We start from the raw sequence: 11,497 nt of genomic DNA, 5'->3' as shown, positions 1-11,497 counted from the left end.
GAAGTAGAAAACACTTATTAGCGGGGTTGTTACCAACAGCTCCAGTGGCGCAATTGGTTAGCGCACGGTACTTATAAGACAGTGACTAGTGAGCAATGCCGGGGTTGTGAGTTCGAGCCTCACCTGGAGCATTTTTTTTTCGTGCAACATTGCTCTGTTATCTTGAAATTGCATTTTATTTCATACGCATTCGTTACAACTTCTACCGCAAATATTAATAAATAGCAGCAACAACATCAAAATGAAACATAGATATTCGATATACATCAGATTGGGATTCTATTCTGTTTCATTTTTGGTTTTATATTTCTTTATTTTCGTATTTTCGTATTTTCGTATTTTTATATTTTCGTATTTTCGTATTTATTTTCGTATTTTCGTATTTTCCAGGACGCTGTTTTAATATTGTTTCACGAAAGTCGAATGGGTAGGTACCATGCATCAAATTCCGTGCAAAGTTTCATACCAAATGCGAATAGAGCGACAGATGCTATTATACTTTTAACAAATGTGTCTTGTTTCAATGCACGAACGATACAAGAGAGGGAACAAGTGCAGACATTGTCGAAGTAACGTGTACCCTTGTTCAGCAAATACGTGTCCACGATCTTCTGTCTTTCCTCGAGTTTGCGTATTCTGTTTTCTATAGGAATGACATTCGAGCGATTTGAATTTTCACTTTATCGATCGCTAAGATCCCGTTTTACGATTCATTTCTAAAGAAAAAATACTTGCTTCGCGAGATACGACGTGGACAGGTTGGTTCGCATTCGTCTTCGAAGCGAATCACATCGGATGTTACCAACTCGTCCTTTTTGATAATACCGCCGTCGGTTCCTGTACATATATAAGAGAGTGACCTAGGTCAAGCTCCTTCCTTCCTGATCTCTAGCAAACACAAGCGTACGCGTAACGGCGTTACACTAAACTAATCTTAACATTGGATTTACCTAGACTCGAAGGTTGCTCCGCGGTGAACACCTCTTTGTCCTTCTTGATTCGCGTCTCCGTTTCCGTTTCCATTTCCATTTCCGCGGTACGCACGATCGGCCGAGACCAAAACGGATCTTGCGCATCCCATTCCTCGACAGCTTGCGAAAACGCTAACGAATACGCAAAACCCGTTAGACTTTCTCGTACCCGTTCGCACAAATACATCGTTTCGCGGATGGCACGAATCCAACGACTCAAAATCCCATTTCAAATCGAGCTCACCACCATTCTTACCATCGCGCGGGGACTGTGTGGCCGATTCCACTTTATTTTTTACTCCATCGATGTCGGAAAGTTGCCGAGGAGATCCCGGCCTCGTTTTCTCCGGACCCGTTACCGCTCCAGCACCATCGATAAAAGCTGCGCTTCCTTCTGTTCCGTTACCCTTCTCTCCTTCTTCGCCTGCGTATATTGTCCGTTTCGGGAAGACGCGTCTCGCTGTCGTTCTTTCTTCTTTTCGATCATCGCGATCGCGATCGAGATCCCAGTCCGCTGTTTCGCCATCTCGTGCTCCCGACGCGAGCTGCTGCTCGTTCCAGATCCACGGTGCTTGCGAGACTGAAACTTGTATTTCTCAGAAAATCACTGTGTACCGATCCAGCCGAACGGCCATGTAACCAAACGAAAAAGAAAGAAAGCGATCTTTCAGTTTCTACTTTTTCAATGTTATCGTTGGATAACAAACACAAGCGATTCGTACCTATTTTCTTCAATTCATCTCTTAGTAACGGACACCAAATCTCGCATCCCGGCATTGAGGAGGCTACTAGAATTATATCGACTTTGAGAAAGGTTCCATTATCGAATTGAAATCTTTGATCGAACAACGCATCTTGTTGATCGTTCGATATCTCTCGTTGTCTCGGTACCGACCAATTGACAAATGACTTTCACAGGCATTCAATTATCCTATAAATCTAATCCCGTCTGTACGTGACACGCGTAAGATCTTGTAATGCGTTCCATGCTTTTGCATCGGCTGCCGGCCAAAAATGACTGCCTGGCCAACGTTGAAAGGTGTAGCTGCAAATGCGAATACAAATATAAATATAAATACGAATGCGAATGCAAATGCTGCGTCGACGAAACGATCGGATATTCGAGATCGATCGATCATGCGTTGCTGAATCTCGACCGGCACCAGTCGTCATCGAATTATATCGATCAACAAGTATTTCGATTGTTATTGCCCACGTTGGAGGAAACGCTTCTTGCTGCGGACAAGTGGAACGCGCTTCGGGTATCACTAAATTTTCATTAAAATACGATACGTATTTATTAAATAAATGGTTATGTACAGATACAAAAGTGTCGGTTCAACGGTCTTGATCATCTCGCAGAGATTTTGTGGAATCGAAACCTGCGTCGTTACCGGAGAATTTCCTCTCATATACGTGCCTTCGACATCCCACTGTTTCAACGATGGCTATCTGTGCGGTGTGTAAATTAGCATAAATAACGAACGTGTGTGCGTGCGTGCATGCATGTACGAGCTATTGATTCTTCGTATTTTCAACAAGTTATACGTTCACAGGCCACCTTATCCTAAATCGTGGCTATGGTCCAAGGACGGGGCTGCTCTGTGCATACAGAGACACGTTCGTGGCTGGCTTATACGAAAACGCGTTGACGTTCAAGAATTGAGACAATTTTGGAAGGTTAGTGTACGCTCTTTGCGATATATACATATGTATCCTGCGATCATAAAGTCGCGCACGTGTACATACATTGTACATACATCCATTTCATCATCGCTCCGAACGTTAGAATTTCGCTGAGCAAAATTTGACTAGCAAGCGGATCGATGATCGTGGTGTAGGTCAACAAGAACCAACAACGATTACGGGTAGACATTGTTCAATATTTTATTGATACATTTATTTGGAAATTAGTTAAATCCGATAACGAACAAAACAATTGTAGGTACGATACGGATCGGCAACGAGTACGAGACGAGGACGCATAATAACGGTTTTCTTCGCTGTAAAGCGCATCGTCGTGCAATTGCAGCGAACAAAATAAATCGTTTGGAATCAAAAGATGGCGCCATCGTGTAAACCGCGGACAAGTTAGTATTTCGACAATTTGGTTTATGCATGTACATTTTGAAAGATTTCTAAAATTCATTATTGCAACCGATTTCGTGTTCGTCCACATCGTTCATATACAGAGTAGGTTGGATCGACGTTTCATTGTCGATCGTTGGCGTTTCTTGGTCCTCCGCGATCTTGTAATTCTTGACTCCATTCAAGTTGTATCGAAGTCGTAGTTTCGGTTCTCCCTCGGGATATTTCAACCGTACCTGTTTTGCTTCTCGAATTAAAATCTCCTTCAGCAAAGGTGGAAATTCTGTTTTGCTTGGCATAAGTTTCACAGTTCGTTGACTAGATACATTTAAATAACGTGACTCCTGATCCTTCGGTATCAACACGTAATCCGCCTTATAAGTTACCGAATCTATCTGAAGAGGTTTCGCGGTCGTTTCACCGCGAAACGTCCTTTGGACGAGCGCGACCACTTTCCGTATATTCTGTAACACGCGACACAAGCGGGTGACACGAGTGTTCGACTGCCGAAAAACATGTTTGCGTCGAACAAAACAAACAAGTTTACAAACTTACGTTTGGATTTGTCTCGCCGACCAACGGCAACGCGGCTACTTTTAGTATTCTCATGTAACTCGCCTCAGGATATCTTTGATACTGGCTACGGATAACCATTCTGCCAACTCCGTAATTCTTCAAATTTCCCAAAATTTCCCATAAAGATTTTCCTTTAAAAGTAGTTGTTCGACCAATGTATTTAATCGCCATATTCGATAACCGCGCAACGACCAACCTCCTATTCTCTGACCTAACCTCTTCCACTCCTAGTTACAGCTTACAACATATGTACATAACCTCTGCTTGAATGCATAACACACGGTGTACGTTGTAGATACGTATGCGACTGGAATGTGCTGCAGAACGGCGGCGGCGGTGGCGGAGGAGGGACCGGAGCAAGAATGTGCCGGGGACCACTGACGAGACATTGTCATTGGAATGCATTGGTATCATCCAATCCCATTCGTGAGGTCTCTGAATCTGAAATTCTGAAAAGAATTTGTCACGATGAGCAAGCTCCGGTCTAAGGGAACGATGACCGTTTTCATACGGCTTTCGTTTTCTCCTCTGCCGATACATACACCGATCAATACCAATCTCGGAAAACTGAAGCACCCACAACCCTCGAAACTAGACTTACAACATAAGAACTTAAAACTAACTATGCTGCAACTAGTACAGTTTACTTGATCTAGTTATATCTAGATGGCGTAGCAGTATGTATGTAGTATGTATCGCAATTGTGTTTTGTTATCAATTTGTGATCAGCGATAATGATCTTAATCGTATTCGTACACGGTACGCCAGCATACGCTGATACACGACACTCCGACAGTACGTACTGTATTTCTACCACTTAATCGCATACCAGCGAATGGTACGATTATGTTCCAATGCAATCCGGTATTTGCAACCAAGTGCATGTAATTTGCATTCTACGATCGATGAACTTGGAATGCTCGAATTCTTGATTTCTCAATTTTTGGTTAAACACTGTGATAACTAAATCGTTGGAATTGTCCTATTGAAATCATACTTCGTTCGTGCTGCCAATATTTTGTTGAGATTTGAAATATTGCACGCAAATGCGTACCGTTTGCCATGTCTGAGAAGAGGGGAAACGAATGTACACAAGAAACTACGGGAAAATCCGAGGAAACGGGGGAAAACATGCCGAACGAAGAAGCACCAGCCAGTCTCGAAACAATTCCTTCCGAAGCACTTGTAGCGCGAAATGGAGTTCAAACAGTTTCCAAGGACAAAGCAAAAAGTAAAAGATTCATTATTTTTGGGTTACAAACGATTCGCAATATCGCGTACACGTAACAGTTTGGTCACCATGTAATAAACTTTTTAGTAGATATATTATTGAAAGCAACCGGTAATGCTCCTATAATGAAGCAGAAGAAATGGTCGGTCTCCCAAGATTCTTCTATCGGCAAAATTTCTGATTTTGTTAGGAGATATTTGAAATTAGAGCCGAGCGAAAAACTGGTGAGTCTAACGCAAGATCGTCTTTCTTTTAATACAAATCGATCGACGTACACAATTTTACGTATAAATTTTTCTTTACTAGTTCCTATATGTAAATCAGACCTTTGCGCCAGCACCGGATCAAATGGTGAAGAATTTGTACGACTGTTACGGCGCCGATGGAAAATTAATACTTCATTACTGTAAAAGTCAAGCTTGGGGTTGAAGCGGATCTCATGTATACTTCCTACTCGTATCGAAATAATAATTATGACTACTTTCGACAACGGTGTAAGACAGACGATGGACTTTGTCCACCGACAAAGAGCCTGTAAATACCATGGTTTAGTATCGTTATATATCGATTCGATTTATATTTTTACAAAACAGTAATTTTCCGTCGCTCTACACAACTTCTAAAGTTTCAACGCCAACAGAAATATTGATTTAGCAAGTTAATCGATGAACATAAGATTCGTTGGCATGTAACACGCTGACCGCTTCGGCGTGTACAATTAAAATTGATTAGATGTTGGTAACGGCAATGTCGTTGCAAATAGCGTCGTTGTTACAACATAGACTACTTTGCGACGTACGCGATTCTTGAAACTTGTCCACGTGTTCCACGATGAGCATATCATTCGGTTTTTTCCAGATCATTATAGCTCCGTCCGTGCTTACTGTAACCATAAATTCACCGTTCGGGGAAAAAGCGCAACTGCTGATCGGAGCTGCATGAGCAAGACCCAATCCAACGGCGTCCGCGGTACGATATTTCCAGAGTTTTACGATACAATTATCCGATCCGGTGAGAAAGTATCGTCCATCGTGACTGACTGCCACAGCGTTCAGCGTACCAATCGTAGAACCTTCTACCTCTCGGACCAACGAACCATCCAAAGTCTCCCAATAAGCAATTTTGCGATCTGTGCCACATGTTAAAATTTGGACACCGTCAGGTACGAAACACGCCGACATGTACATTGTATTTGACTGCAACGCGAATCTTCTCGTGAAATTCCTATACAAGATGACAAACTATACGTAGAATATACAATAGATTGTGCGGGGCGTTGCTAATCGTAAAATCTAGTCTGTTGTTTGGTATTGCACAGCATTACCTTACATTCCATACGATGCATGTCCCGTCTGTACTCGAACTAATCAGATTCTCATCGTTCGATGAAACGCGTAGGGCGGTAATCGGCCCTCGATGTTGCTTTAAAACGTGTAACAGTTGCCGCATTTCGGATTTTGCGTTCCATACGCGCACCTGAATCGAATCGTATGTGAAATTATAGTTAGAATTGCAAGAAATTCATACTTACTACCGTGTTATTACATAATAGAGTTGCGTCTTCTTCGCTAGCGAGAGAGGGAGTGGGAATAGCGATAGAAATGGAAGTTTCGTACACGCATACCTGACCGTCGCAACCCCCGCTAATCAATTTGCAATCATCGTTTGTGATCGTGACCGCTGACACAGACTTTGTGTGCGCTCGATCAATGGCGAATACGAGGTTCCCTCCGTTCAGTGCGAATCCCCGTATCGCACCATCCTCCCAAGCTTTGCAAAGCAAGATAATATAACGTCTACGCGGAACAACCGCGAATAAAGGTACGCTAAAATTCAGAGATGCCTTACCGGATATTATGGTGGCGCTGTTTCCATCGAAGCACAAGCTAGAACAGAAGAAATTCGGCACAGTGATGCGTAACAGTTCCTTCTGCGTCCTTAGCTGCCATATTCGCAAATCATGTTTCCCAGTCGTTGCAAATATTTCGGAACGATCGCTGTAAGAAATCAGTTTGAACGAATGAATTTTTTGGCTACGATCTAACGGAAGATTGTTCGAAGAAAGATTTACCGTGGGAAGGCGAGATCATAGATCGAACCAGTGTGGCAACTAACGAGCAAACGCGTATGAAAATTCGATACTTGGATTTCGTAAATCTCGCATCGAGCCGTCCCTACTAATATCGCATCGTTTTTGTAGCTGCTGACCATGGATGTCACCGTGCCGCAAACATGCCCCTGTCGATGCTGTGGCGGCCACCGCGTACAACACAATAACGCATAACGCGTGAAACGTATGTATATGATTGGACACGTGTGTAAGAATAGTTTACCGTTACTATACATGGCAGAACATGGCAGAAAAGTTTTTCTCGGGTGGATCCGTTCTTCACGGGTGTCGCGTCGCCTTTTGTTATTTCAATCAACTCTACCGTTCCATCTCCAGCACCAACTATCAATTGCTCGTTTCGTAAAAGCAACAAGCTTTTTACGCCACCCGCGTATACCATTCCGCATGTCTTTGGTTTCGTTCCAGCTCGTGGTATTTTCGAATAGCATCCGATCATCACCGGATTGACAAGTGACGACAACGGCGACGACTTCTCGTTCGTCTCCGTCATATTCAATCTGTGGGAAATGAAACTGTGATCGATCGTGCTCGTACATTTTTGACAAACTTTTGAACAATAAATTGGACAAACTGCAAAATTCACCTTGCTTTCACGATGTCTCCGGATGTTGTTCCACAATAGACGTACTCATCTTTGTCGTCTACAACGGCACAGTTGATGTCACGACGAATCTTACCGATCTTAACATTGATTCCATGGAGTTTCCTCTTTTCCGAACCCACGAGCCAAACTCGAAGCGTTCCTTCTCCGGCTGTGACGAAACTCGTATCGCTAACGTGCATAGCAGCGATCGACAAAGCATTTCCGGACGATTCTTTGCTAGCGATACCACCGCAAAGGGGAGTTTCATTTAAAACGTCCCATACCACGATGCTGCCGTCGTCCATCCCTCCAAGACTGATAAGATATTCTTCGTTCCGTGTAAAACACACGTCCTCGACTCTTACTTTGTGCATCTCGTAACTAGCTTTCATTTCGCGTTTCTCATAATCCCATATTATCACCATTGCCTGTGCAACAAGGAAATCATTCGATTCTTAAATAATGGATCCAACCGATCTCCCTGTACCACGATCGCGAAATCAATCACCTTGAAACCATGGTGGGTCACTTGACCGGAAGCTAGAAGACGTCCACGAGGCGAGACGCACAAAGCGGAGACTAAATTTTTGTGACCCGTGAGGAATGTTTGTTCTTTTGTTTTCAAATTCTTTATAGCGACTTTGTTGCCCATCGGATAAACAAGATGCTGTCCATCCGGATGCGATCGCAAACCGTTTCTGATCGAGCCTACAATATACAAACACGAGTAAGGATGCCGAGGAATTCGAAAGCTTAATGGGATCGAGTTGCTGCAAATCATTTCGAACATTTCTAACAATAAGTATACCAACCGTCGAATGCTATCACTCCGAATAATTCGAGTTGTTCCATGTTTACGATACTTTACACGATACCAAGTATATGCACCTTGTAGAGTTTCAACAATGCGAACGTTTATATATGTTCGCGCTAGATCCGTCTTTACCGAAATATGCACTTTGAAACTGTTTCGTTTCTCATGTATGTACACTCCGATAGCACATTCGGTGACCGAATGTTATCGTGTTGCCATGACAATTGTTGTCTTCTGTACATACCTATATGCTACATATTATACAATATTATTTATATGTCCTGTAATTTATATGTACGTATACTATACAGGTATGTAATGTAGAGTACGGTTAACGCAGACATAGCAACGTTATTCGGGTGAAATGTTGACGCAAACAGACTCTTCTCGATTTCTAATGCAAATCGTTTGAAATATCATTCGTACCGTCCAAATTCACACATACCGCCAAACGTCGAGTCGATAAAACTGTCGCGAGAAAGATTCTATTTTCGTTGCGTCGATGTAACAGTTCCCGTTACTACGTACCAACTGTGTCTCGTTTTCACGTAGCCAAGTAATTGAACGAGATCTGCGCCAGGTGGCGATAGCGACGGTCAGGTATGCCGCGTAGAGTCGTAGCGTAGCTGGTCGTAGCCGTAGATGTACATAGATCGCAGAGGGCGAGCAATTGTTCCACATTTCGAACGGTTACAAAATTTTCAAAGAGTCCGAGCGTGCGAAATACGCTTCTAGTGTCAGTGCCAAAACAGCCAAACATCAAATTCTGATTTGCCGACCAGTTGGATGTTACATACATCGTTTTGTGTATCTTAATTGTAGGAATCGGCGAATGCTTTATCAAAGATAAAGAAATCATGGATTTATTTCCGTAAGAGTGATATTTGATCTCGGATCTCGTCCAACTGTATCGAACGTCGGCCCAGAAAGCTGTCGAAAAGTTAACGTCCTCGTAACCTTGCCTTGTTCGATAAAGCAGCTAGTTTCTTTTTTCAGAGGACATCATTCAACATTTTGGAAAGCTCGTAGATTACAAACATTCGAACATTGGCCGTTTCAATCGTCCAATAATCCCTGCAACCCGGAACGTATGGCTAGTGCGGGATTCGTTGCTATCGGTGGTGAACAAGAACCAGATTTGGTCGAATGTTTCATTTGTTCTAAACAACTCGATGGTTGGGATCCGGACGACGATCCATGGTATCTATTTCTCGTTCTTCGATCTTTGCTTTTGGTTATCCACAATATTGTGTTAATTCGTTTCAGGACAGAGCATGCGAAGCATCAGTCGGAATGTTCGTATATAGAATTAGGGAAACCTGACGAGGCATCGTGGACGATACAAGAGTTTTATGATCTGTTTAGAAAATATACAGCGAAAGAATGCGTAAGTATTGTCCAAGGAAATGGGAAATCGATAGAACTTGTTCGAAAACTCTTTGAAACTCCTCCTAGCTCCTTTCTAACGAGATAAATGTACGTTTCAGGCACACGAATTGGAGAAAGCTGTAGCGAAAGCTAAGGAAGAAAGCGCCAAGATGGCGAATGAAATACCTCGAATCTATAAAGGATTGAGGAAAAGCTCTCAAAGTTTACGTTAACATACCTCTTTCAAGTTCTGCTTTACGATGCCGTGAACATTTTTATTTCACACATTCGTTCTTTCTACATCATTCCTTCTGTTCTGAAATGTTGCCGACAACATTGAACGGAATTACTGTATTCGTCCGAAAGAAAATGTTACTTTATTCCGATAGCACCGCGAGATACACGATCGGAAACCGATATAAATTATGAGAAGGAGCCACGTATCGGCGTATCGCATTTCACCAATTTCTGTTGTCGAATCTTGTCAAACTTGGTCGATCTTATCGCAGATCCACTTCATCCTGCGTTATTAGGGGTGACAGCATTTCATTATCTTCGATCTTGAACAATATCGATATCGACAAATAAACGGATGGTATAATTCTTCTTCTAATTCTATAAGCAGTACCGCACGTGCCTTCCATGCGAACATTATGTACCCGTGAAATCATGAAATCGTGGAAACAAGGTTCGAACGATACACACCGACCAGCTTGTTTTGTATCGCTACACCAATAAAAACTACATTTTTATGTGAAATAATTCGTGTCGCTTACGTAATCGCAATAATCGATTGCAAGCCGATTCAAGCGTTATAAACATTCCTTCTTCTTATTATATGCAGTTGTGTGCCAGGTGCGGTATGTAACCGAGACCCTGACAGTAGTTTTCCTGCTCGCGTTCAGAAAATTCATACGAAACGCCGCTTGCCAAACTTTTGCGGTTCCTCGTTGCTCAAACGGCAAACATTTGTTTTCTGCTTTCGATTCTTCGTAACGGGGGAGTTGCGAAATTATCAAAGCCTTGTCTCGAAACTTGAGCAATCGGTGTAATTTGTCGACGAAATTCATTATCGCTGCGGTAATATAACTATAGGATGCTTTTACATATTGTGTTTGCTTTGTATTACTCGTGTTACGATTGCGTTCGTGTCGTCTAAGGACTATAATTCGTTATTTATCAAGTCGCTATAAGCCGATGACTTATTAGATTACCGATAGTTTCGTTGAATCCAGACTTTTATAGTCCGGTGTATTTCAGCTCGGCTGTCGCGCTGCGTTTCCGAAGCTGCTCCGACCAAGTGAAAAGTTTAAATAGAATGAAAAAGCATCGAATTAGAAGCATAGAGCGCTATCGTTGACTGCCGTCGGAATTTATAACGGATAAGGCGAACGGAGAGTTGGTTTCGTAACAGAAAATTAGCAGATTCCACAAAATATCATAATGTATCACAACATATACGGACACGAATGGCTGAAATTGATCAACGATCCTATATATCGTTGTACACACGATACGATAATCGTCGATTTATTGTAACTTTTTGTTAAATACTTAATAGTCGACGATGTCGATACCGATGGATATTGAATTGTACGTTACCGTAAAATATGAAAAACGGATACATGTCTCGTCGCGTTATCATTTCCCCTCCCGGTTTGGTTCTGCCTCCTCCGCGTCAACTTTTACCAGTACTGCGTTGCTTAGCGTCTTATCCACGTTTCCTTTCCCTTTT

At 42.5% G+C, this 11,497-nt stretch overlaps 6 protein-coding genes and 1 non-coding gene across 9 annotated transcripts; 4 read left to right on the top strand and 3 right to left on the bottom strand.

Annotated features, from left to right (window-relative positions):
- The first annotated feature begins 38 nt into the window (after positions 1 to 38).
- TRNAI-UAU (transfer RNA isoleucine (anticodon UAU)) lies at positions 39 to 131 on the top strand. The gene is given in 2 exon segments: positions 39 to 76; positions 96 to 131. It is a non-coding gene; the product is annotated as a tRNA-Ile (tRNA).
- Positions 132 to 157: 26 nt separating this feature from the next.
- LOC117225965 (uncharacterized) lies at positions 158 to 1,770 on the bottom strand. Its single transcript, XM_033479847.2, has 5 exons — positions 1,694 to 1,770; positions 1,228 to 1,557; positions 951 to 1,103; positions 736 to 837; positions 158 to 643 (listed from the first exon to the last, which is right to left on the bottom strand). The coding sequence occupies exons 1-5, from the start codon at positions 1,746 to 1,748 to the stop codon at positions 411 to 413; spliced, it is 873 nt and encodes a 290-aa protein (XP_033335738.2). The 5' UTR covers positions 1,749 to 1,770; the 3' UTR covers positions 158 to 410.
- Positions 1,771 to 1,948: 178 nt separating this feature from the next.
- Positions 1,949 to 3,051, top strand: LOC117225966 (IQ domain-containing protein K). Of its 2 annotated transcripts, XM_076525283.1 has the most exons (5): positions 1,949 to 2,233; positions 2,294 to 2,430; positions 2,528 to 2,651; positions 2,761 to 2,839; positions 2,917 to 3,051. In XM_076525283.1, the coding sequence occupies exons 1-5, from the start codon at positions 1,949 to 1,951 to the stop codon at positions 3,048 to 3,050; spliced, it is 759 nt and encodes a 252-aa protein (XP_076381398.1). In that variant the 3' UTR covers position 3,051. The 2 variants fall into 2 exon arrangements, with proteins under 2 accessions (XP_076381398.1, XP_033335740.2); XM_033479849.2 differs by lacking the exon at positions 2,761 to 2,839.
- mRpS34 (mitochondrial ribosomal protein S34) lies at positions 2,834 to 3,751 on the bottom strand. Its single transcript, XM_033479851.2, has 2 exons — positions 3,615 to 3,751; positions 2,834 to 3,523 (listed from the first exon to the last, which is right to left on the bottom strand). Exons 1-2 carry the CDS (start codon positions 3,711 to 3,713, stop codon positions 3,110 to 3,112), a joined length of 513 nt encoding a protein of 170 aa, XP_033335742.2. The 5' UTR covers positions 3,714 to 3,751; the 3' UTR covers positions 2,834 to 3,109.
- Positions 3,752 to 4,358: 607 nt separating this feature from the next.
- Positions 4,359 to 5,356, top strand: Atg12 (Autophagy-related 12). 2 transcript variants are annotated; one of them, XM_033479855.2, is made up of 3 exons: positions 4,359 to 4,866; positions 4,957 to 5,090; positions 5,173 to 5,356. In XM_033479855.2, the coding sequence occupies exons 1-3, from the start codon at positions 4,698 to 4,700 to the stop codon at positions 5,293 to 5,295; spliced, it is 426 nt and encodes a 141-aa protein (XP_033335746.1). In that variant the 5' UTR covers positions 4,359 to 4,697; the 3' UTR covers positions 5,296 to 5,356. The 2 variants fall into 2 exon arrangements, with proteins under 2 accessions (XP_033335746.1, XP_033335745.1); XM_033479854.2 differs by having other exon boundaries at positions 4,385 to 4,866; positions 4,954 to 5,090.
- A 57-nt stretch (positions 5,357 to 5,413) lies between these two features.
- LOC117226047 (cilia- and flagella-associated protein 52) lies at positions 5,414 to 8,636 on the bottom strand. Its single transcript, XM_033479994.2, has 10 exons — positions 8,527 to 8,636; positions 8,393 to 8,442; positions 8,089 to 8,288; positions 7,581 to 8,008; positions 7,200 to 7,494; positions 6,938 to 7,113; positions 6,715 to 6,863; positions 6,491 to 6,636; positions 6,191 to 6,342; positions 5,414 to 6,090 (listed from the first exon to the last, which is right to left on the bottom strand). The coding sequence occupies exons 1-10, from the start codon at positions 8,634 to 8,636 to the stop codon at positions 5,595 to 5,597; spliced, it is 2,202 nt and encodes a 733-aa protein (XP_033335885.2). The 3' UTR covers positions 5,414 to 5,594.
- A 363-nt stretch (positions 8,637 to 8,999) lies between these two features.
- Det (baculoviral IAP repeat containing deterin) lies at positions 9,000 to 11,391 on the top strand. The gene is made up of 4 exons (XM_033479853.2): positions 9,000 to 9,265; positions 9,391 to 9,594; positions 9,661 to 9,781; positions 9,882 to 11,391. Exons 1-4 carry the CDS (start codon positions 9,252 to 9,254, stop codon positions 9,993 to 9,995), a joined length of 453 nt encoding a protein of 150 aa, XP_033335744.1. The 5' UTR covers positions 9,000 to 9,251; the 3' UTR covers positions 9,996 to 11,391.
- The last annotated feature ends 106 nt before the right edge of the window (positions 11,392 to 11,497 follow it).

Source organism: Megalopta genalis, chromosome 11, assembly GCF_051020955.1.
Source record: "Megalopta genalis isolate 19385.01 chromosome 11, iyMegGena1_principal, whole genome shotgun sequence".
Classification (NCBI taxonomy): domain Eukaryota; kingdom Metazoa; phylum Arthropoda; class Insecta; order Hymenoptera; family Halictidae; genus Megalopta; species Megalopta genalis.
The sequence above is the reverse complement of the archived record's forward strand: the minus strand, read 5'-3'. Positions and strand labels throughout refer to the sequence as shown.